Below are 25,386 nucleotides of genomic sequence, written 5' to 3' on the forward strand. Positions count from 1 at the left end.
TTTTATTTAATTATGTATATTGAATGAATTTCGATATTTTCTAGAGAAGTCTGCTAATCAGGCCTTTCAGTGTGTTTCTTAATTGCAGATTTTTTTGTTGTTGTTTCCATTATTATTTTCCAATTTCGTTGTCTTTGGAAAAAACAGAAAAAGAAAAAAGATTTTAAAAAGAAAACTGAAAATATTTTTAAAAAATCAATTTAGATGTGCTGCAGCACTACATCCATAATAGAGGAGATGTTATTTAATTTATTGACTATCAACATCTAATAAGAAACTATGCTCAATACAGATTTATTTTTTTCTACACATGATACAATAGAAATCACGGTAAAGTTTGATCATTTTGCAATCTTGCTGGTCTGGAACTGCCAATAAATCATGCAACCTGCAATAAAAACAAATATTACAGCCGAATATTAATAGAAAAGAGCTAGGTCACATTTTATTATCTTTTTTACGACGTTTCAGAAAAAGAGGTTTTAATGACATAAGAAACAAGAGAGTAAATGAGAGAGCTATATTTAAGTGAACAAGAAACTGTTATCTTTATCTTTACTTATAATAAAGATGTATGTATTTTTGTGCGTTGGCGCTCTACAAGCTGAACCGTCTGATTTAGAGCTACCATGGCATATTTTTATACTTTGGAAGATGGTAATTTGTATCTCAAAGCGATTTTTTTTTTGTTGAAATTTTTTTAAAAAAAATTAAGCACAATTTTGGCATTTTTCTACGATAACTCGCAAGAATATTACAAGCAGAAATGATTTTTTTACATCATCTGAAAATTTAAAAAATTATCTTTTCCGTGATTCCAAGTGATTTCCATGATTTTTTACTGTATAAATATTTTTTTTTGTATTAAACTATTTTTTTTAAAAATTCTTAAGCATTTTATCCAATTAGAGTCATAAGAATTCTGAATGAATATTAAAGGTATTGCGAACTTTAATAGAAGAACATCATAATTCTGAAAGAATACCAAAATTATTCATAAAAATCACTATTAAAAACTACAGTTATTTTTTTGTTTTGTTTTGTTTTACAATCCGAATTACTATCCTATCCTAAACATAAATCATTATTGGCAAAACAGATTTCAGGAAAGCAAGCAATATATTTGTTTAATACGGAAAGAATCTGTTAAAGATTTAAATTTTATTTAAAATACTATTAACATCAAAGAATGAAAAATTTTGGATTGTTTTAAGTTGGAAATTAGGATACATTGTAAGAAAACTAGAAATAGCAAAGTGCATCCGGTTTTCAATTTTAGGGGAGCTGAAAATAAGAGAAAATGTATAGTAAAATGAATTGAATGGAGTAAGGGTTATAAAAGTGTACGGATTACATATCTATCGAAATTTCAAGCTTAAAAATATTTTTCTGGAAATGATATTTAGACCACATTTCATAAAATAGTTAATTAAAAATGTTAGTGACCATTAATCCAGGCGAACCAGCTAGTAATCAAGGAAAACTAATATTCAATAATATGGCATTCTTATAATTTTTACACACTCAAGAAAGTTTAAAGAAAAAAATCGAAGCCTGTTCAATTATAAAATGAACAATTTAGAAAATTATCTTAAATACTCAAGCTATCCACAATTAAAATTACCCATAGCGGTAACTGTTCATCAAAAAGTATGAAATTTTAAATAATTAAATAAAAGGATAGGAAAAAAAAGAAAAAAAAAACTTGCAAATATGGCCATTAATTGGCACAGGAATGTGTAAGCCAATAGATTTTTTTTTTACTTGTTGCAGTAGCCGTCGTAAAATCCTGCAGATAATCGCAAAAAAATGTCAGTATCTTCAAAGCTAGTGGCTTTGAATTTAAAGAAATTTCGGATTTTGAATGGGTTACTTCAAGGATAAATAATTTCAAAGACTCTAAAAATAATATTAAAATTTGTTGAAACAATATCATTTAAATTGGCCTTGGGGGAAAAGGAAACATGTAGTAGAGACGGACAGAGTTTTTAAATTATGGCCAACACCGTGTTTCAGAGGATGTTTGTGAGTTAAATAACAGCTATTGTATCTCCCGAAAAAAATGTACATTATATTAAGAGTTTTCCCAAGCATTATATCTACGAGTGTCCATTCTGTATATTTTTCACACTTTTTAGTAAATTATCCAGAATGTTTCATACTTCTCGAATGAAAAATTAGGTACGATCTAAATAATTATGAACATAGAAATTTTAATTACAGAAAGCAGTAAAATCTTATATAGCATTGCTTTTATCAACGTCATTTTTTCTTAATTAATACAAAACTTTTCACAATGAATAAAATATCACTAGGATTTTTTTACTAGATTCTAGCATAGCGTAAAAATTCTTAGTAGAAGCTTACGTCATAGCACCTTAGGCCGCTTTCCTAATAGTAAAATTCCGCTTTCGAGATCCAATTCTATCAAAGAATCGCAGTGTAAGCGGATTTGGTGCACTTTAAATCTGTCCGACCTAAATGTCCTCCTGCTGGTGTGGTGCGAAAGTTAAGAGACGGGGTGCCAACTCAAGTGTTGGCCTTATCATGTGAAGAGACGGTATACCATCTCAAGTGTTGGCCTTATCATATGGCTGTGGCTCAAAATTACGAGGTCCCAAAATAGCCCTAGTGTTTCTTTAAAATTGGTCGTTAATATAATTGAAATTAGAACTAAAAAATATGTCATAACATAACTTTACTCGTGGAGTGTGGTGAGGAGTGTAAAGCTGAATGTGCAAAAGTTCCGAATTAGTTTGCTGACATTTTTTTTTTTTTTTTTTTTTTTTTTTTTTGAAAAGACTGAAAGATTGATTGAAAGGAAAGAGACTGCTATCTTTAAAAATAAATTTGTTATATTTGAAACTTGATTTTGCAAAGCAAAACAATTCACCTTCAGAAAAACGCCTTTTTCAGTATTGCTGTTATTTCAAAATGTTGTAAATCAAGAACTACACATATTGAAACTTTGACTCAACAATTGAAACCACAAATTGCAGATGCCATTTTATCACAATATAAAAATGAAACGAGATATTGCTATCCTATATAAATGTTTTGCATTACAAATTTTTTTGATGAATATGATATTCAACATTCTGATACAGTATAAAATTTAAAATATTTTTTAAAAGTAAAAATATTGGTAATTCAACAGCAACAAAATGTCTGGTGTAATTATTGATATAATTCTATACAGAGTCTTATAAACGTCTATATCTGAAACTTCTGTCAGGAATCTGTCACAAACCCTTTCTGAGACCATGGGAAACATACTTTCCACCAAATTCATCAATCTTTGTATGAATATATGTAGATTGGCATAAATTTTGACAAATTCTTCAATAAGACAAAAATTTAAATGTTTCAATTCCTTATTTTACACAAAATGGTGTGTCTTGATCTGTTACTTAATTATTAATTAACCAGATTAAATAATTAATCAAATTAAATTTATCAAATAAACTAAACGAATCACTTCTCTTAAGCCACTCTCAAATCAAAAAATATTTTAATGTACTATGACTAGAAGAAAAATGATCCATTAAAGGGTTAAGTAAAACAATTGCGTTTTCTATGATTGAAAATATATACGCTCAGAAAAGAGTTAAATATATATATTTAGCGCCTTATTTTCATACATATAATCACTTTAATTTTATTTCTGTAGATTGTTTTTAAGAAATATTATTTAAAAAAATAAACATACCGTGAGCCAAATCGACTGATGAAATTTTCTGCTTTGCTTATGTCTGTTTTCTTCATTATTTGAAAAGCCGACAAAGACTCCACAAATCCAGTCAAATCGGAAAATCTCCCAAAGAAAAACTGACGAATATCAGGAATCCTGAAAAATACAGAACTATATTTCCTCCATTTTTTTCATTCGGATATTATGTTAGAAAATGTCAAATGTTTATTTGAAATTAAAATAAAACAAGTAATTTTTTTTTCTTTCTCGTACGTAATATAGAGAACGAAAGCACTGTAATCGTCCAAAACAAAACAAAAGGAACTCGAGGTTTTGAAGAATCGCCAAGCTTCAAACCTTGCCGAGTTCGAAAAACATATTTTTGGTATTATATCTGCTTCTTCGTTTGTCTGTGAACTCGATAATTCAAAAATGCTTTAAGTTAGATAAAAGAAATTCAGCATTTGAACTTTAGATCAAATTTGTAGATTTCTGTCACATTTTGAATGAATTCCATTCACACAAAGCCTGCCTATCTAACTTTTCAAATACAAGTGAACTCGATAACTTCAAAATATAAAGAACTAGATATATGAAATTTGGTGCTCAAGTTTAGCATATAAAATGTATATTCTTATCAAATTTTGAACCAAATCTGTTGAAGGGTTGGCCGTCTATTGGCATGTATTTTAAGATAATGTAAACATAACAAAAGAGCAAACTCAAAAAATAAACTTCCAACATAGGAGAACAATTCCAAAAGTGACCAATAGATGACCGCTGTTCTTGCCCAAAAATACTACTTAAAAGGGTGGCCTGTTGTTATGGGACTTTTTGTAAACAGCCCATCCACCTCGGCATGGTAGCATTACAGATGATAGAGAAAAAATCGGTTTGTAACTGTCCCTTTATCCAAAGCGAAGCGAGAAATCAATAATGAAATCGGATTTTAACTTTCCCTAGGACAAAATCCCTAGAAAAATCAAAGATGATATAGGCTTCTAATTGTCCCAAAGCTAAAAGTGGTAGAAAAAGTAAAAATCGATGAAACCATGAAGAAAAGAAAATCGGCGTCGAATTGCTAAAGAAATGTTCAATAAACAATCTATCATTTCCCCCTATGAATTGAAAGCGCAAAACAGCATGTTTCAGATCGGAAAATAGTGTGTCGCGTAATGCGTGTTTTCAATTCACTCAAATTCGCAGTCGAACCCCTGCACTCAACATCTTTTAGGTAACCGCATAGTCACAAGTCAAAAGGGTTCAAGTCAGGTGATCTTGGCGACCCGGCTATAAGGAAATGACAACTGATAATGGCTACTTCACTGGTTTCGCAACGTGCTAAGGAACGCCACCTTGCATAAAAATTATGCCATCTTCACGTCCATTCTGTTGCAGTGCTGGAATGAGTTGGTTGCTCAAAAGAGATTTATAGCCTGTCTCATTGATTGTAAAAGTTACAAGATTCGAAGGATCATCTTCTCGAAAAAGAAAGAACCAACAATAAATGCTGCCATAAATCTACACTACACAATGACTTTTAGAGAAAGAAGATGCAATGGTTGCATTAGAAATGGTTTCTCTCTTGCCGATATTCTGCAATTTTAAGTGTTGAAAAATTCTTGGAGGTGAAAATGAGGTCTCCGTCTGTTCGCAAAATTGTCCATAGTCATGCATTATGCACTTAATTCGAACAAGAAATTGGAGGGAGAATGCTTCTCGCTTTCGCAGGTCAGTTGGAAGCAACTCCTGAACATTCGTAATTTTAAACGGACAGCATGGCAGTATGCTTTGTAAAATTTTACGAACCGTGCTGATAGGAATATCTAAATTTTAGGAAATTCCTAGTATACTAGATGTTTCCAAAGATTGACATTACCTGCAACGATGTAGCCACATCCTCCAATGATGTCAAAGCAACTACTTTCCTCTATCTGCTACATTTCACTTCAAACGAACTATCTCTTCGAGTTTATTAATCATTTTCTTCAGACCGAATGTATTTATCGGATCAGAATCAGAACCATGGGTGGACCAGACAAATATCAAGTCATTTTGACTAGTTCTTTCTTCCTTTTTTTTTTTTTTTTGCTGCCTTTTGTAAGTGAACATTTAATTTTAATCATCCTGTATATTTCCTAACTGTTGATCACCAATGCCAGGCCAGACATTCGTGATCTTATCCATGATCCACAATTTTATAAGAGAGGGAGAAGGAAAAGACCTTTATTGGAAAATGTACGAGAAAGTTTCGGGAGACCACTCTTGCTGGTTAGAATAATAGTTTTTACTTAGAATTATAGTTAGTGACTTAAATAATTCAGATCTGAGTTACCAGATCAAAAAATAAATAACAATAAAAAATAAATGGATCCCTTTTTCCACACTTTGAGATTTAAAACATTATTTTCACAATTTGAGAAATTCCTGAGCATTTGTCTACGGATAAGCCAAATGTTTACGTAGATGAGATTTTGCTCTCTCTAGTAGATAGTGAGCTTACATACCGTAAATCAACATCATTATCTTAAAGCTGTACCTTATGTGGTTATTTATAAAGTGTTGAGGAAATGGAACGGAAAAGACACCGGAAGATGCTGATCGTCCGTATACACAAACTAGCACGACATATCTCTCTAAAACTTCCTCGCATATTCTCTATTAAAGATGTCATCTTTTCTCCCTCATGTGCATAAATTTATGAATCTTGGAATAAGGCTGTGAACATCGCTCAACTTTTTATTTTCAGAATACGTGGGAGTTGTGTGCGCCAATGGAAAAGAAAACAGGCTCTTGCATATTAATGACATAGCATTGGCGAACAAGAATTACAAAAGATCTATCTTTGTCATTAATCTATTTGACGACCTTCTGCGTGTGGTTTGCGCGCAAGTATAAAAAAATCGAATATATTTTTAAGGAGTTTTTTTTTTTTTTTTTTTTTGATCGATTGAAACCAAAATTTGGTAAAATCACAATCAATTTGGTGTCTAATCACAAGATCACACACCAAATTTCGTTCCCTTGCGTTTTTGATCAACTGTTTTTACATGCATGCGAATAATAGACAGATGATCAACCTTTTATATGTTTAATTCAAAATTTGATTTTAAAAAATGCACTTTAGATATTAATAAAAATCTACATTTTGAATTATCAAGTTTACGTACATGCAAAAGTAGAGACCGTAATACGATCATCCCTTTGGCGGATTTGCTTCAAATTTTGATACGGATGATCTACAATTTAGATCCCAAATCTGGGATCTAAACAAAGAGAGCTGGACAGATAAAATTAGATAATAATAGAATTAACATCTATAGTTTAGACACCAGTCGAATTTTGAGGCACATCTAACAAGAACTTGACTGTCTATCTGTTCGTAACCTTAGAAGCATGTAAAGCGATAACTCAAAAACGCAAATACATCAAATTTGGCATGTAATTTTTTTCACTATATATTTAAATATCATACTAAATTTTTATTTCAATCGATTGCATTTAAAATGAAAAGTTGATTTTCAGATACTATTACCTGAATCCCAGGGATTAATCTCGCCAAGGATCACACGATAGATTCAGTAAAAATACTAAATTCAAGCCAAAGGTTATTATTTCATAACTATTGTACACATTGCCGTTCAAGGCGTTGTCTGGGACAACTCGTTTATTAGAGATTATCTGAGAAAGTTTTGGGGAGACTACTAACACTGGTTCAACATACATTCCCGACTTTATTATGCTATGCAGCTAAACATTTGTCATATTTGCAAAGATGCTTATAAATTCTAAAAATGTTCAGTTTGACTAAACCAAGTAAAAGAACCCATATATATAAGGAATTCAAATTTATTACACAATTTTGCTCTTTGACCATTAATATAATATGGATGATTGTAGTTATTCTGTTTTTTAATCATTGTTAAACGATATGTAATGGGAAAATACTTTATGTTTCATGCATCATTATAAAAGAAAATCGTAAGGGGTTAAAAAGGGGCTTTTTGAAGGCCAGCGGTAAAAGACCAGGTTCATTCTTGTTGCGGCACTTAACTAATTCAAGTTATCAAATGTTAGGTAGATGTCTTGCGGCAACTCATTAAACAAATTAATTTTCAGCTCAATGATACTCTATTGTGTGCTCACGCAGAACGAGTACAAAAGAACCGTTCGATTCAGTCACTTTTCACTTTTATTATTTATTTATTTCACTTTTATTCAATTATCACTTTTGGGGGATTTTATCCTGCAGAGATATGATATGCAATCAGCAAGATAAACGCATTTCCGGAATTCTTTTTTAGATTTGGACCTTGTCTAGCTATTTCAAATTTGACGTTTGTTCGTGATTGTTACGTTACTATGCTGGTAATAGGGGCCGATGTGGCCACGTCCCGGTTCGAGTTTCGGTTCGGGTTTCAGGTTCGAGACCCGATTCCACCGAAGAATCGTCTGTAAGGGGGTCTATTGCACGTTAAATCCATCAGGGCCAAACGTCCTCCCGCTGGTGTGGTGTGGTGTGGAGAGGGGGTGCCAGCTCAGGTGTCGTCCTCGCCATCTGACCGTAGTTCAAAATTACGAAGTCCGTCCCAAAATAGCCCTAGTATTGCTTTACAACGGGACGTTAATATAACCAAACTAAACTAAAAGCTAGTAATCGAAGTTTACTGCATTGCTAAATAAAATATAAACATCCCCTTCTCCATTTTTCATGCGACTCCCTGTTTTGGTGAAATCAGTGATTCCTGGTCGATGCTCAAAAGTATGGAACATTTCTATTTATGAGATTAGACAGTACCAGGCAACGGAAAATTCATCTGCCATTAGGCAAAGAAAAAATTATAGGTCCTTTCCAATTATATATTTTTATAAGAACATGAATATGTAAACGAAACATTTTCGAATATAAACTAGCACGATATAAAATTTTCTTCATTAGCAAAGCTCTCAAAGGGGGGGGGGAGGGATTCAGCACGATTCATTAGCTTACATTTTAACCATCAAGATTTCATTAACTAAATCAATGATAAATTTATAGTAATAGTTTAAATGTTATTGCAGTCCAATATTTATTACGAAAGATGCAAGTCCGATGAAAACTTGACAGTTTCGATTGACGAGTATACGTTAATTATTTTGGCACCCCTTGGAATTCTTGAAAGTTCATCTAGCGACAAAACCGGCTCTGTATGTGTGCGTATGTGTATCCCCTCAAAATTGAAGCACTCTTTTACAGTCATCCAATCATATCCTACTTGTTGCTTTCTTCAAACGGAAATTGCACGCTCTCGTACTTTTCCAAGGACAAATGAACCTCTTTTGGCCAGTATGGATAGAGCTCTTCGTATATCTAAAAGAGAAAATAAGATTTTTTAAAAATTAAAAGTCGTTATAAATGTCAACTGATAACTGAATGAAAACCCATGTGAAATATAGAGGGGCCATAAAATAGCTTTACGTGAAGGGACTCACCTGTATTTAAAACTAACCAAACGGTATAAAACAAAATTTAATATATACACTGTGAAAGATACTGAGAGATTAATCCTTGGAAAAAATAAAGTTGCAAAAGCTACCTATAGAAGAGATTATGCTGCCATAGGAATGAAAACCATAATACAGTAATTTAACATCAATATTTTCAATGATTATAATGAAAGTAAAGAAAATGGATAAGGTAGAATTTAATTAATGTTCGAATGATAAAAATTACAGTATGTGCTCCTTTATATTTGACTTTGACGACGAGATCTTAATTTGATTGGGTTACGGTTACAGCCTCAAAGTTAGAAAATTTTAGGTTCGTAACCTGATATCTCTAAAAGTCCCGTCTTATATGTGAGTCTCGTTCTCTTTAAATTCAAGCCAAGAATGACAAATGTTTGGAGCAGTAAAAAATAAATGAGGTGCAAAACTGAGAAATCCGTTCTTAAATAGCTCTCGTGATGCTTCAAAACAGAATGTTAACATTACTAAAATAACTGAAATAATAAATTTGTTAACAAACGTCCTCTAGTCCGTCATTTAAAATATTGTAAAGGTTTCTTTTTCTTGAATACAACTATCTAATTAAAAATTGACAGAATATTGCATAAAATTTGTACGTGACTTTATGGAATTCTACTATAGATAACTTGTGATATATTTAGGATGGATAATCTCTTTACCTGATTATAGAGACAGTTAACTTCTTTCATCTTTAATGGGCAATCAAAAAAAGGACGCAAGCTGTGGTAAGTATAGACGACCAACACTCCTCCAGGCACCAAAATTCTTCTCACTTCATTAAAAAATAGTTCCAGATTGAACCAGTGCAGACTAGCGCATGCAGTCACGAGTTGCACAGAACATGTCTCGAAAGGCAAGTTTTCCGCTTCTTGCACCCTGAAGAGAGAAAACCATTGACTTAAAACATAAATTTTTTATATTGTAACATAAAACATTACAAAATACAAGCAATTCAACAAACGATTAAGAAGTAATTAATTTTATGAATTTTCATAATTACAAAGACAGAGAAGATATAAAAAAAATCAGTTGAAGAGGTAAGGTGTATTCAGACGACATTATTTTGTCTCCAAAAATTCGTAGGCAGTTCTAGATACATTTTCAGACAATCATGTTTTCTAATAAACAAAAAGCATGCTTAGAAAACTATAACTGCATATTTACGATAGATTGATGCGCATATAATGCATAAGCGGGTCATCTTCTTCCCCTAGACCATCGCTGTTCAAGTTTCAACGCTCCATATTTGCATGTTGTAGCAGTTACATTGTTCTATCTTCTCTTTTGGATAATAGATGGCGATACCTAATTAGGCTCGCGTCCCATGGGCGTAATTATAATGAGATGAGATGCTGTTCTGTTAAGATGGCGGGCGCGTTTATGTCTTATCTTTGTGTTTGTTTTGTGAGAAATGTGATTATTAAAGAAATGTTACCGAAAATATACACCTTCTTCCTTCCACCGAACGGATCATAATGATATTCCTTCCACCACATTGTTTAATAATTAACTTAATTGGAAGTGATTCAATCATATGTGCAGAGTGGGAAAAACACTGAAGAAGCTATTTGGTAATGTGAAATTTTCTCTTAAATTTAGAAAATTGATGAAAATATTTTTCTGTTGCCAAATAGTTAGTCAACGTCAATGTACAAATGATGCTGTAGTGAATAGCTTATAAGCCAGTTAACAACTATGCTACCCAAGCAATTGCTTTTGTATCCTGGTCATGTTACTGAACTGCTAATCACAAGGTCCCAGGTTCTATCCTCGTGCATCTCAATCTCCTAAATTAGTGACCTCGGACGATGAACCTTCAACCTGCGTAACAGCTGTTGATGCGCCATCTACCCGCAACCAAAGTCGTCAGACTCACTTGACGCAGCAACCCCCACCACCACCACCACCACCCCAAAAAAACGCTCGCCATAACGCTTAGCGTTATTCAAATGGGTACATGCGCATTAGACTCAACCGCTAATACATCACCACTCAACAGCCATATCGTTTGTCTCACTTTCGACTCACTGGAGGGAGAGTTTGTAGTGAATAGCTTATAAGCCAATTAACAGCTACGCTACCCGAGCAATTGCTTTTGTATCCTGGTCCTGTTACTGGACTGCGAACCACAAGGTCCCAGGTTCTATCCTCACTCATCACATACCGATAAAATGCTAATGATGATAATAGTAATGACAAAATGTCATTACTAATCTTATAAGTGTGGACAGAAGATGTCCTATATGGAAAAGCAAATAATGGCTTCTTCATTGGAACACAATCCACTTTCAATTCAGTGTCTGTAAAAAATAAAAAATCATGTATGTTATATCTATTGTAGAAACCCATCCTATCCACTTCATCTCTTCCTGTATGATTATTTTTTATTCTCCTTTCTTTAAAAAGAAAAATAAATAACATTTACAATTTATATATTTTTTTAATCTCAACTATTTACATATAACCACAAAATGAAGTAATTTAGGATATTTAATTGAAATCCGGAAAAGGGGGAAAAATCCCAAGAGTTTCTTTAGGCTGTCGACTACACTAATCCTGTCGATACTATACAGCTCAGTAGTGGCAGTGCAGTCAATTGCATTTTCTGTCATTTTAAGTGATGGAATATGATTTTCAAATGATTCAACGTATGTTTGCCTCAAATATCCTTTTAGGTTATGAATCATGATTATTAAACCATTCAAAATGCATTTGCATTGCATCCTTTAACTTTTAATGTGCTAAGACGGCAAATTTTCTGATAAAAAAGGAAAAATATTTTTGAAATTGTCTGAAGAAGCTCTGTATATTTCCTGTTTCAATGGACAAAGCGAACTGCAAATCAGATTTTCAGAATTTAGTTATATATATACAAAATATTTTTCTGTATCACATTTGAAAAGAACGGCATGAATTACCTGTAATGGATATTAGAACAAGCCCGATTCTTTATAGCTTCCTGAATTTGTGCTTCACTAGCGTCCAATCCATATACATGGCTGAAGAAAGGAGCTAAGATGACGCTACTTTGTCCACATCCGCACCCAACATCTACGGCGATATCTAGGTTACCATCGAACTGTTTTGAAAATAGAAACGAGAGTTTTTATATTTTTCAAGTGTCTTAATGTGTAAATAATAATATGGGGTTTTGCCCACATCAATTGTTGACAGAAAAAAATATCTCGAAACATGGTTTCCTGTTGTTTTGCTTTTGCCTGAATCTTGTATATTTCCAAGCTTTTAGTTTACTTCAAATGTTTCATGTTTATAAAGATAGATTTTGTAAATTATACTTGTTATTTACTCCCAGAAATTACTATAATTTCGAGTTAGTTTCCAATTAATTGTTCTTGATAACAATATATTTCAATAAATTTAAAAATCAAAACTGCTTTAAAATATTAATATAAATAAATATTGATTTCATACTAGTGGACTATCTACTCCATGAGAGAAATCCAGAGAGAAATTTTAAATCAAATATACATCAGTTGTGTGCTTCGTGCTAGAGTAAATGGGGTCAATTCACGGTCACGTGTCAGGTACCAAACAAACCGCTTCTGTTCAATTTTCAACCGTTCTGCGCATGTCGTGATGTCTGCCGATAACGCTGACACTGTTTACATTGTTGTTGACATTGTTTAGTAAATATTAAGCTAGCCGATCAATTATTAAAAACTTCTGATTTTTTTTTAAAGATATTATTTTGAATTATTTTCTCCAAATTTTCTTAGTTATATATTTTTATTTCTTATATTAAAATTTTAATTAATATTTTCAATAGAATTATTGTTTATGCAAAATTAACTAACATCGCTTTTTAATTCGTCTGGTGCCGCTTTATTCTTTCCTTTCCCATATCCCCCCCACCCCCATTTTTTTATCCGAAGGATACATTTTGACAAATGACTATGGCAGTGTTTTTGAAAAATTACATGTTCTTTTTTACATATTATTTAAATAGTATTGAATGTTGAATTTTATGAATATAGTTCCCCAGTTAGTTCTTTTTAAAAATAATTATTACTCTTAGATAAGTTAATATTTTAAAGCTTACTAATGAAATTATTGTATTTTTTTTTCTTATGTAATTACTTTTATAAATATTGAGAGTTAGTTATTTGATGTTTTCAGTTTGCTTAAAAGAAAGAACATGAAACTCAAATTAGTATATATTGAATGAATTATGTTTACAATTTCAAATTATGAAATATAAAAGGTATGGATACCTTTTTTTTAAATCTATGCAACTTATGAATAAATAATTTCATTTTAATTTGTAGAAATCATTAAAGGAAAACAAACAAAATCAAGCTTTCATAATTTTTATTTACACATTACATATATATATATATATATATATATATATATATATATATATATAGAGAGAGAGAGAGAGAGAGAGAGAGAGAGAGAGAGAAAGAGAGAGATATATAAAATATATGTGATAATTATTTGAAAAAATATGATCCAATGTATGTTTCAATGTACTCACTAATACAAAAAAAAAAAAAAAAAAAAAAAAACTATTAACTATTTATCAACATTTATTTTTCTAGACACTTAGAAATAATATAAACACAGTATGACAAGAATGTCAATGTAAATGATGAAATCAATTTTTTTCAACAGAAACATCCTAGATACTAAAGAAGTTTTTTTTATCACTAATAAAAACATAATGTTGAACAGTATACTTTTAAAGCAGAACATTTATGAAATTTTTTTAAATGCGAAAGTTACATTGATAAAAATTAAATTGAATGAATATCATAAAATAAAACAAAAACATATAATAGAGTAAATTTAATAAACAACAATAAGGTCATGATATATATACATATATATAGAGCGAGAAGTTAAATAGGATATAAAGAGGAGTTGAAAGAAACACTTTTATGCTTTCACAGAATTTTATAATTCAAAATTGATATGTTAAAGAAATAGAAAAAAAAAAAAGTGAAACATGCATGTAGCAATGAAGTTGGGAATAAAAATTATATAATAAATGCTGATATGGAAATTGATTTTCAATGAAAAGACCTTTATTTATTAAAACAGAAATCACTGAGGTGCACAGTGTTATAACAGGATATTATGATAACAGTGAATTTCAGTTTAAATACAATAAACTATTGACATTTCATTTTGAACAATAGAAAAGATGTTTGATATAAATTCACTTTGAATCCATCACAAATCTACAAATGTAATTAGAAAGCTAGTAATATTCACTTCCACCTAAGTTTAGCATTATAGCAGTTGTTATTTTTGCAATAGGAGTTTGTTTACTTACGTTAATTAAATTTAGATAAGATTTTGTAAAAAAATGCAATGAAATACTCATGTAAACATTTTAAAACCTTCTAAGCATATTCAAAATTATCAGAAATTTCATCAAATATGAATGAAGTAAATTAGAAATGCACTCATGATTTTGTTTGATTGTTTTTGGTGGCAAATCGCTTACCGATTTCTTTTTCTTCGAAGATTTTTTCTAACAAATTACTGGAACAGCTATATTTAATAAATGGACACAAACTGAAGGAATTCTTCAAAATGATCGGAGCATATCATTGACTTCGAAGGCTTGAAAAAATCTATACCAAAGCTATCAACCCAAGTCAGGTTTGTTGAAAGGAAAATAAAAAAAACATTTTATCATGACAGTCACTCTTGTATTTCGCATTAAAGAATGCATCCATCAGCACACCAGTATTTCCTCTGTTAACACATAATAAGAGGAAACAAAATGACTCAAAAATTATAACTTCAAATGTAAACAAAAAATCCGCTTCATACTTGGCGGAGAACGTTAATGGCAGACTGATCGACGAGAGCGGCGCGGATGAAACTTAAATGCCATGCGCAAGAGGTACATGACATGTGACTTTTACGTCACATGAATTGACCCCATTAAGTAGGGATGACGAATATTTTACGAGCGGTTAGTACATAACTAGTATCACAAAGTCACAAATACCAGTGATCAATACTTTTCAATGAGGGGTGTGATTCAAATCCTGGATACGATCTTACTGGTGATATTTCGATTACAGGTTTTGGATCACGAGAGAAAGTAACAATCGATACGATCTGTCCAATGGAAGCTCTCGAACAAAACAGAAAAGGAGAAATCTGCGAATGGGTTGAAAAGTGAATTCTTAGAGATGTATAATTCACGATTTTTTGAATAACAAATAATTTTGCTATTGTTATTTTTAAATATTTGTTCCAAATATCTGTTATTTCAATCATATTGTTAATTAAAAATTATTACTTAGTATTAAATATAAAATTTATTAATTCTAATTAATACTTAATTTACTAATTTAAGTAACGTGTGATTGAATCAAATATATATGTCATTTCATTAAAATGTTTACTTCAGTTGTATATTTTACCAATAGATGACGTCAGCAGAAAAAATGTATGCAAAGTCATGTCACAAGCAATTAAGTACAATTTGTATGGAATAGTACATCAAATGCGAATATCGGAAAGTCAAGGTCACTCTCATGAAGTGGAGCGGCGACTTCACACTTTCCAGTGAAGTTATCGCTCCGATAAATTTCAGTGATATGCAATTCAATGATACGATAATTCCAAGAATAACTGATCCGTTCACTTTTCAACCCATTCACAGATTTCTCCTTTTCTGTTTTGTTCGAGAGCTTCCATTGGACAGATCGTATCGATTGTTACTTTCTCTCGTGATCCAAAACCTGTAATCGAAATATCACCAGTAAGCTAGTATCAAGGATTTGAATCACACCCCTCTTTGAAAAGTATTGATCATTGGTATTTGTGACTTTATGATATTTGTTACGTAATAACCGTTCGTAAAATATTCGTCATCCCTAGTTATACTTGGAATTATCATATCATTGAATTACATATCACTGAAATTTATCGAGCGGTAACTTCACTGGAAAAAGTGAAGTCGCCGCTCTACTTCATGAAAGTGACCTTGACTTTCCGATATTCGCATTTGATGATACGCTATTCCATACAAATCATTTTTAATTGCTTGTGACATGACTTTGCATATACTCTGTTTACTCCTGCTGCCATCTATTGGTAGAATATAGAACTAAAGTAAACGTTTAAAAAAATGACATATATATTTAATTCAAATTTTTCAGAAAATAGTTTACTCCAATTAAGAAATTAAATAAATGGAAAAAAAATCAAATTTAAAAAGTAAGCTGAAATAGATAAATTAATTCAGTCACACGTTACTTAAATTAGTAAATTATTAATTACAATTAATAATTTTTTTATTTAATACTAAGTAGTAATTGTTAATTAATAATATGATTGAAATAACAGATATTTGGAACAAATATTTAAAAATAGCAATAGCAAAATTATTTGTTATAGAAAAAAATCTTGGATTATGCATCTCTATAATCCTGATAGCACATCCTGTTGAACAATATGATACAATATTGTGCGATATTATATCATTTAATATTCAACAATATTATACAATATTGCGAATATTCTTTAATATCATACAATATTGTACAATATCTATGTGCAACTGGGGAAACATTAGAACGACGGTATTCTATTTTCTTCTGGACACTTAGCACTTCTGTGTTGCTATCTTTCTTACTTCAAAGAATATCTTATGCGCACTAATTATTTCCAAAATTTATCCATAGTGATTGACAATAATTCACTTAAAAAAAGAGAGAACTGTTGCTGATTTAAGTATGCGATCTTACCAAATTAGTAATTTTTTTTATTCTCGATTAGTATAAGATATTGTATTATACCCTTAACGATCTAGTTTGGTATTTTAAATACCATGTAATACTGTAAAAGCATCTCAATAATATTGTTAAATATTTTACTCTAAGTTTCTATATATGTTTCAACAACACATATTTCAACTTAATTACGCTGATTGAACTTAAACATATACTTCAACTTTATTATGCCTACAACTCACTGGTCACGAGACTGACACACTTGTTACACCACCCATTTTAAAGGCGATTTTTTAAAAATTAATATTTTATGGAAATAAAGAATTTGTTTATTTTCATAAAAAAGGCTATTTTAGAAAAATTTGTAGTCTTCAGCTTTTCACCCAAATTATTGATTTTTTAAAATGATTAATACGGAATTATAAGTCAAAGTGATTATCCATTAGGTAACGATTAAGCCCATTTTAGCGCTTGCTAAATTTCTGTTTGATGCCTATTTTTTTACACCTTGTTTCCTCTGATTGAATGGAACACCAGTCCTTTCCAAAGCATATCTAATAACATTTTGCAGCTCTATCAATCAGCGAAACATAGAATAAAGCATGGAAGGAAGTAGTCCGAAACGCTCGCATAGTTTCAGATTGCTTCATTGCTTTGTTTACATTTAACTGTTGCCATTAAGAAATTAGTAATAAGAGCGATTTCTGTGCCACATATGTTAGCATCATATATATATAGAGAGAGATTTTGTATTTTCAAATAATTAAAAATAAAAATATTTACATGTAGATGGGAAGAAAATGTAGTTTATTCTTTTCGGCAGATGTTAAAGCTAAAGACAAATGTAATTACGCACTCCGTCTGGAATCTAACTGCAAGTTGTCTTAAAATATTCAGAGAATTCATAGATCTTTTCCTCCTGCAACATGTACAATGTGTCCTAAAAATAAATCTGTGAGATGCATTTCGCATATATCATACGTGCAAAAATTGACTCCTTTGATGATCTCTTCTGTGAATAGCTGTTGCAAGATCATTGAGTTTAAAAGTATTTCAAATCCGCATGATATCCCGACTTTCATAAAAAGGGAAATTTTAAGGGTTTTTTCCAATTTAAACATTTTAAATGGATAAAAAAAATCAAATGCACGCATATGAGTATATAAACACTATGACTACCTTTTCTTTGAGGAAATTCACACTTTTCTCCGCTATTTCTGGCGGGACATCAGGTCTGTGAGCGCTGTAGATCTTTGCATGGGCAGTTTCTACAAACTGCTGGCTCGCCATCTGCGCAAAAATCAGTCTATTAGTATGCATAAGAAGGCATCATAAAGTAAACTAGGGAAAATGATCTCCCCGAAACTTTCTCGCATGTTCCTTAAAGAAAAGATAATCCCTCCCCCTCATACCCGAATTCTAAAGTTAAAATGAATAGCAGATAAGAAATGTTTTGTCAATTTTAGGAAGGTAAAAGATGAAAATGAATGCGATAAATTCCTATAAAAAGAAAAAAAAGTATATTTTAAATGCAGCTAAGGCTTGATTTAAAGAAAATTAATCTTATAACTTTAAACGAGCAATTCTTTTATGTATATGGATTTATTTATTTCGTGTATCCTGGAAACAACTCTAGCGATTTGAAAAAAAATTTTATATTTAAATAATATTTTGCTTTTTAAGTTTATCTGTAAAGGTATGTTTCGTGAAAAACCGCATACACACACATACACACACACAAATTTTATAACTAAATAATGACATGTGGCTATACATGCATAACCTGCATAACCATGTTAGGGATGGAGTAGTGGTTAGGGCTTCGGATTCCCATGCATTTTTCTCTTGTTTCATTCCATGTTTGCAATTTAGTTCGATTTCACTTAAAACTTTAAACAAGCCATAGGATACGATTTTACAATAGCAACAACAACAGAAAAACCTGCCAAGCGAAGTTTGGTTATCCAGGTATGATAAATAAACTATGAAATGTATATTGTAATATAGCAAATAGTTTCGAATAACATGTTAAACTGAGTGCCATGATTTTTTTTTTATTTAAATGATAGTGTAGCAGTTGAATTACTTTATCTTCTTTTTTGTATAATAGATGGTGATACTTGATTAGGTAAGCATCCCATAGTGCATTGCGATTGTTATTATAATGAGATGAGATACTGTTCTATAGAGGTGCGCGTTAATGTCTTGTCTTGTCTTTCGTGGTTGTGTTTGTTTTGTGTGAAAGTGATCATTAAAGAAATGTTCCCCAAAACATAGGCCCTCTTGCTTCCATTGGACGTATCATAATGATCTTCATTCCACCACAATAGTTCATATGTAGGTAAGATTGAAAAATATTCATATGTAATCATTCGTATTTAAACATTTTCTCCGAAAAAAACATTCAATTTTTAATTACATTTTTTTTTTCAATAAAAAAACCTTCCGAGCTTAGCTCGGTATTCCAGGTATTAATTCCAATTTTATAACAATGTAGTTAATAAAATTTCGCTTATGAATAGGAATCTTTTTTACTTTCTCGTACACGAAATATACGAGAAAGTACGGAAAATGTTGTAAAAAAAATGGAATTATCTCTGACTGTGAACACGGTCAGAAATCTTAAAACTTATTGGTTGAAATTTGGTATATTTACTTAACACCAACTTTGTAGATATTTTTTTCTGATACATATTCTTCCCGACATTATAGCTCTTTGAGGGGGAAAAAAAGAAAAAAAGGAAAATGAATTAGAAAAAGTACCTTAATTGCAAGCAAGGTAATTCTAGGAACATAGTAGTAGAATTTAGTAGGTCTTTACACTCCCATGGTGCATTTCGGTGCATGGTGCGTAGAATAGTAGAATTTAGATAGGTCTTTACACTAAATCAACAAATTTTGATTGAAATTGAAAGAGGAAAAAATCTATCTATATGTCTTTGAATTTGTATATGATCCCCATAACTCAAAAACGCAGCCAGTTAAATAAAAAAGGAATTCGGCAACTTGTTTTATTATTAGAATGGTACATCTTTGTCAAATTTTCGACCAAATCTGTCGAAGATGTGAATGTTTACCATTCTATCTATACTTTCATATGCAAGTATGATAACTAATAATCGTAATAAGCTAGATGAATGATTTTTAGCATATGATCTTTATTTTAGAATTAGAGGTAAATATCTCTAATTTCTTGCAACATTCATCAATTATACAATGTTTAGTGAATATGTAGCCCCAAAATACAATAAGCCTAATCAATTAATTTTGATGTGTTGTTTTAATAACAAAAGGTACTTTTCCGTTAGCCGGGCTCAAGCGAAACATCGCCAAATAATGTAGAATTCCGCCAAATTCCGTTAGCCGGGCTCAAGCGAAACATCGCCAAATAATGTAGAATTCCGCCAAATTCCGTTAGCCGGGCTCAAGCGAAAAATCGCCAAATAATGTAGAATTCCACCAAATTTCTTACGCCAAATTCGCGTTTGGTTCACAATCCGTTAGCCGGGGGCAAGCGAAAAATCGCCAAATGATGTAGAATTCCGTCAAATTTCTTACATCAAATTCGCATTTGGTTCACAATTGGCGACATTTGCGTCCGGCTAACAGAAAAGTACCTAACAAAATAGTAAATTTTGGACTCAATTAGATGAAGGGAAGCGGAACAAATTGCATATACTATTTTCATTATTTAAGCCGGCGTCCTGGCATAGGGGTAGCGCGTCTTCCCCGTGATCTGGGCGTCCCGGGTTCGAGTCCCGGTTTGGGCATGGTTGTTCTTCTGTTGTTCTATCTGTGAGATGTGTGAATGTGCCCTCCTGTAAAAAGAGGTTGTGCAAGCGAATGAATGATGCGTGAGTGGCAAAGTCGTACTCTTGGCCCTAGTTGGCGCTGCTATAAAAAATAAGAGACGTTCCCCTCAGGCTTAAATCGCTGTCTTCGTAACAGCGGGCTTGTCAGTGGCAAGTACCATAAGAAACAAACAATCATTATTTAAGGACAAACAAAAAATTTACACACTCTATATAGATGATTACACAGACATCAAGCACTCGAAAGACCAGATTATTAAATAAGCAAAGTAGGCAACTACCTAGGAGTCTCACAACTTTAGGAGATTTTTTTGTGTTCGACTTTTGTGTGTGTGTATATATTTTATATTTTAAAATGTTTTCGGTTTTCATTTGATTATATAGACCATGCAATCGAACTTATTCATATCAAAGTAAAACTATATTTAAATTAATTTTGCAATGTTGTTTTAGTAAACCTCCAAATTAATTATCATTTGCAAGTTTTTATTTCGTTGTTGTATATTCTAAAAATATATAGTTTTTTTTTTTTTTAAATTTGTGATGAAATGAAAATCATTATGATCCGTGCAGTGGAAGCAAAGAGGGCTTGTATTTTCGAGAATATTTCTTTAATGATCACATCTCTCTCAAAACACGAAAGAACAAAGCAAGACATTAACGCGTGCATACCTTAACAGAACAGCGTCTCATCTCATTATAATTAAAATCGCAGTGCACCATGGGATGCGTACCTAATTAGGTATCGCCATCTATTATACAAAAGAGAAGATAGAGTAATGCAACTGTTACAAATTTTATAAAATGCTTGGTCCTTTTATTAAATATTATTTAGAATTGGTGAAAGAAAGTTTTGTCATTTTTTTACTATTTTGTTTAAAATTACTTTTAAATTTAAGTTCCACTTCTTTTATATGCGCTATGTTGAACCCAATTTCTTAGAAAGTGATCGGTAATTAAAAATTTTGCTATTTCGGTTTGTTAATATTTTCTAAAATTAATTATATCAAGACTAATACAAACTGAATGAAATATATTTGACTTTTTAATGATAGTTTTTAATTTGGCTTTTATCCACCATCTGCAGCTTTACCATGCCAACATGACTCTGCGGTCTAAAAATCAGCAATTCGATAACTGTCTTTTTTTATGTTGATCAAGTTTTTCATATTTACTCTTTCAAATCAAAATTTGAATTTTAAATGAAATCACAAACCTTTTATGTGGAAATGAATGGTCAAAAGGAAGTAGAGTAGAGTTGAGTTGAATTGGTTTTTTTTATGGCACAAAAGCCATCTTTGGCTAAGCTGTGCCACAATCACAAGATTAAAATATTTATCAATTTAAAATAAAACCAATACATGGAATGTTTACGAAATCCAAATGTCTAAAAGCATAAAACTGTGAATCATGAAAAAGTGCTACAATGATCTAAGGGATGAGACTGTACTAAAAAGCGCAGTTAATGTTCATATATGATTATAAGAAACCAGTATTTTTTTTAACAAACTGAAAAGGTAACATATGCGATGTTTTGGAACAAGGAAGATATAATGATCTTAAAAGTAATCCGAATTAAAAGTTTATTACAATCTAGAAAATATTTTCAATAAGAAAACAGGGAAAGCTAGTCATGCACAGATTTAAGTAATATAGAATCTATCAGTTTCACTGACGAACAAATCAATTGCTAAGGGCATCAAATGCGATGATAAAATCCTTCTTTAAAAGATCATAATTTATTTTTAAAACCAAAAAAAATACATTCTCTTCACACTTCCAACATTTCAAAACAATGTCAAAAAATGAATAAAATCCTAAACCACAACAAATCATTTTGCTGTACTTTCAAACATAGATAGGTTTATATTAGAATAGATTCCTCCTAGGAATAGATTTTTTTAAAAAAAAATTCAAGCGAGTCGATAAAAATTAAGCTTTTAAACTTACCATTCATTAAAATGTCTGATGGTAAATGCTTCAAATGAGCAAACTGAACTGATAGTTCCATGAAAGTCTTTATAAATGCTTCGTACTAGCCACTGCCTGTTAAATATGGATGTCATATGAATAGAAATCAGAAAACTACTTATATGCAGTCCAGCTGAATACATAAAATTCATCCATGTTTCATAATTTCTATTTTACGTACTCCTTTACGAAATTGAAACGAAGATTGCTACGTCTTTGAATGAATTTGCTTGCTTATATGGAGTAGTAGAGTCTAGGTAAAATAAAGTAGATTGCAAATAACTATCATGTCACCGTTGCTAGCATTTGAAAATATTGCTCACTGTTTTGGAATGTTTTTAAAAATTAGTGACAAACTCGATTATTTTCATCGTTTTTTTTTTTGGGGGGGGGGTTCTTATTACTTAATGACCAGTCCAAGAAATATCACAAGTGATGAGCTCACAACTTTGTTAGATCGAAAATAAAATGCACAGATCTTTCCTCTTCACATTATCTGAGAATCTATGACAACCACAGTTCTAAAAATAACTTTAACTAGTCTTTTAATGAACATGGGACTTAAGCGACTAGACTTGCCGGATAAATCGAGACAGTACAGCAGCCTTAACCCAGTTTGAAAAGATGTCTTCTTTATTCCATACTGGCCACTTTTGCCGATCAGCTGGTCCCAAACTACCTAACATAATCAAATCTCTTGACACCATAGTGCAATTAAGAGAATAATTATCCTGTTCATTTATCTTTTAACATTCCTTGTTCTATAACTTCCCCATATGCACTTCATATAAATTATCCAGGTATTGAACTAAATCTTTCTTTCTTATTTTTCAGCAATAGTAGAAATTCGATTAAAAATGAAGAATGAAAAACGTTTCAACAATATATTTGATTATTGAAAATTCAGTTCAATAATCAAATCTATATTTGAAAATTATGATTATAATTACCTTAAAATTATGAATGAATATCAGAATTTCAGTATTGTAATGCTGTTATCATTATTCATTATAATGTAATATTATTTTCTGTTACATACAGACTTGCCAGCATTAATACCAAGAAGAAAGCGGTGCACACGATTCATATGTTTCTTTTTCTTTTTTTTTTTTTTTCTTTTCTTTTTTCACTTTCATTCTTACATTTATAAAAAGAGCAACGCACGCAAAAGAGATTTTCAATGAAATTCTGAAACACCTTAAGCAGACCCGCACTCACTCATACACTCACTTACACACACACACACACACACACACACACACACACACACACACACACACACACACACACACACACACACACACACACACACACACAGCCCCCGACAATGAATTATAAGTAATACTGGCGTGCGTTGCTCTTTTTATAAATGGATTACCGGGCATCGAAATGATGATTGTTAATTACATTTTATAAATTTATATAAAATCACACCATTAAAGATTTTAACTTAATGAAGTTAAATTTCTATTGCACAAACTGTGAAAAAAAGTATTTTTGAATTCTCTATAGTAAAATTGAATGTTTCTTCGGTGAATTTTCTAAAGTGTTTGGAATTTTTAGCATATTATACTTTGCTTATATGATTGTCATCCTCATTTAATGACAAATTATACTTTTCTTAAGATTATATTACAGGAAGTAGTCACTAGTTATTAAATTACAACTAGTGACATCTAAATCTGAGCAATAGCACCTAGCAATTGCATCTAGATTTGCGGTATAAAATCTTTTTTTTTTTTTTTTTTTTTTTGAAGTTTTACTACGGCATGCATAATTTATGTAATTGGCGTTATTTCTTTCCTGATATATTAAGAAATAAATATATGAAAAGTGTTATTGAGAGATTAAATATATATGTTCGTGTGTTCGCACCGGCGTACGTAATAATTTCTAATTGATCTATGCTTTAAAAATAATTTCCTAATCACTCAAACTCTTGTTTCACTGTAACTTCTGAGTCAGGTAAGACATTATTTTTCTCACGGACCCAAAATTTTGTGCAGAATTTTTAAAAAAAAATTATATAAGCCAATAACATTTTCTTATGGCCTATTTTTCCTGCATCGTATTCTCGCCATAGCTTCGATAATTCAATAATGGATCCTTGATTATATATATATATATATATATATATATATATATATATATATATAATTTTTTTTAAATAGTTTAATTTTACAATTTAAAATAATATAAACGCTATTACTTTATCACACTAGTTTTTTTTTAACCGGAAAGAGATAAGAATTCAAAATCATTTAATAACTACTTCATTGCTGATAAAATGGAGCTGAAAGGAAAACAAAATGACAATATAACTTGTTGGAAAATTATAATTATTGAATATTAAAATAATAGAATTAAAAGAACTAAAGCTCTATAGGCTCTTTAAATGTAAGTTTTATTTAACGAAAAATAATTTTATGCATCACAGTCGAAATAACCATTACATAAATATTTCTATTAATGTAGCAATTATTTAAGAAATTAAATATATTTTGTCTTAAAAAGTCACATGAGATCTCTTAATAGGTAAACATACTCACGTCGACTTTTTTCAGCAGAGACAGAATCTTTTCTTCTTCCAATGATACTTTGTTTCCTAAAATGTTTTGCCAGCTGCTAATAGCACTTCTTCTCATATTTCTGAAAATACAGTAGCAAAACTATAAAATTTTTC

The 25,386-nt window shown here is 31.0% G+C and overlaps 1 protein-coding gene across 2 annotated transcripts; it reads right to left on the minus strand.

Moving 5' to 3' along the window:
* Positions 1–280: 280 nt before the first annotated feature.
* LOC129969294 (putative methyltransferase DDB_G0268948) lies at positions 281–25,386 on the minus strand. Of its 2 annotated transcripts, none has more exons than XM_056083795.1 (7): positions 25,253–25,386; positions 18,100–18,210; positions 12,118–12,278; positions 9,859–10,075; positions 8,947–9,041; positions 3,710–3,847; positions 281–388 (listed from the first exon to the last, which is right to left on the minus strand). In XM_056083795.1, exons 1-7 carry the CDS (start codon positions 25,346–25,348, stop codon positions 295–297), a joined length of 912 nt encoding a protein of 303 aa, XP_055939770.1. In that variant the 5' UTR covers positions 25,349–25,386; the 3' UTR covers positions 281–294. The 2 variants fall into 2 exon arrangements, with proteins under 2 accessions (XP_055939770.1, XP_055939771.1); XM_056083796.1 differs by lacking the exon at positions 25,253–25,386 and adding an exon at positions 22,683–22,765.

This window comes from Argiope bruennichi, chromosome 5 (genome assembly GCF_947563725.1).
Source record: "Argiope bruennichi chromosome 5, qqArgBrue1.1, whole genome shotgun sequence".
In the NCBI taxonomy this organism is placed as follows: Eukaryota; Metazoa; Arthropoda; class Arachnida; order Araneae; family Araneidae; genus Argiope; species Argiope bruennichi.

Coding starts and splice junctions, on each gene's coding strand:
- LOC129969294 (XM_056083795.1), bottom strand. CDS start 25,348: ATGAGAAGAAGTGCTATTAGCAGCTGGCAAAACATTTTAGGAAACAAA. Junction 18,211..25,252: donor CTCTGCTGAAAAAAGTCGAC/GTGAGTATGTTT, acceptor ATTTTTGCGCAG/ATGGCGAGCCAGCAGTTTGT. Junction 9,042..9,858: donor TTAACTGTCTCTATAATCAG/GTAAAGAGATTA, acceptor TTTCTCTTTTAG/ATATACGAAGAGCTCTATCC.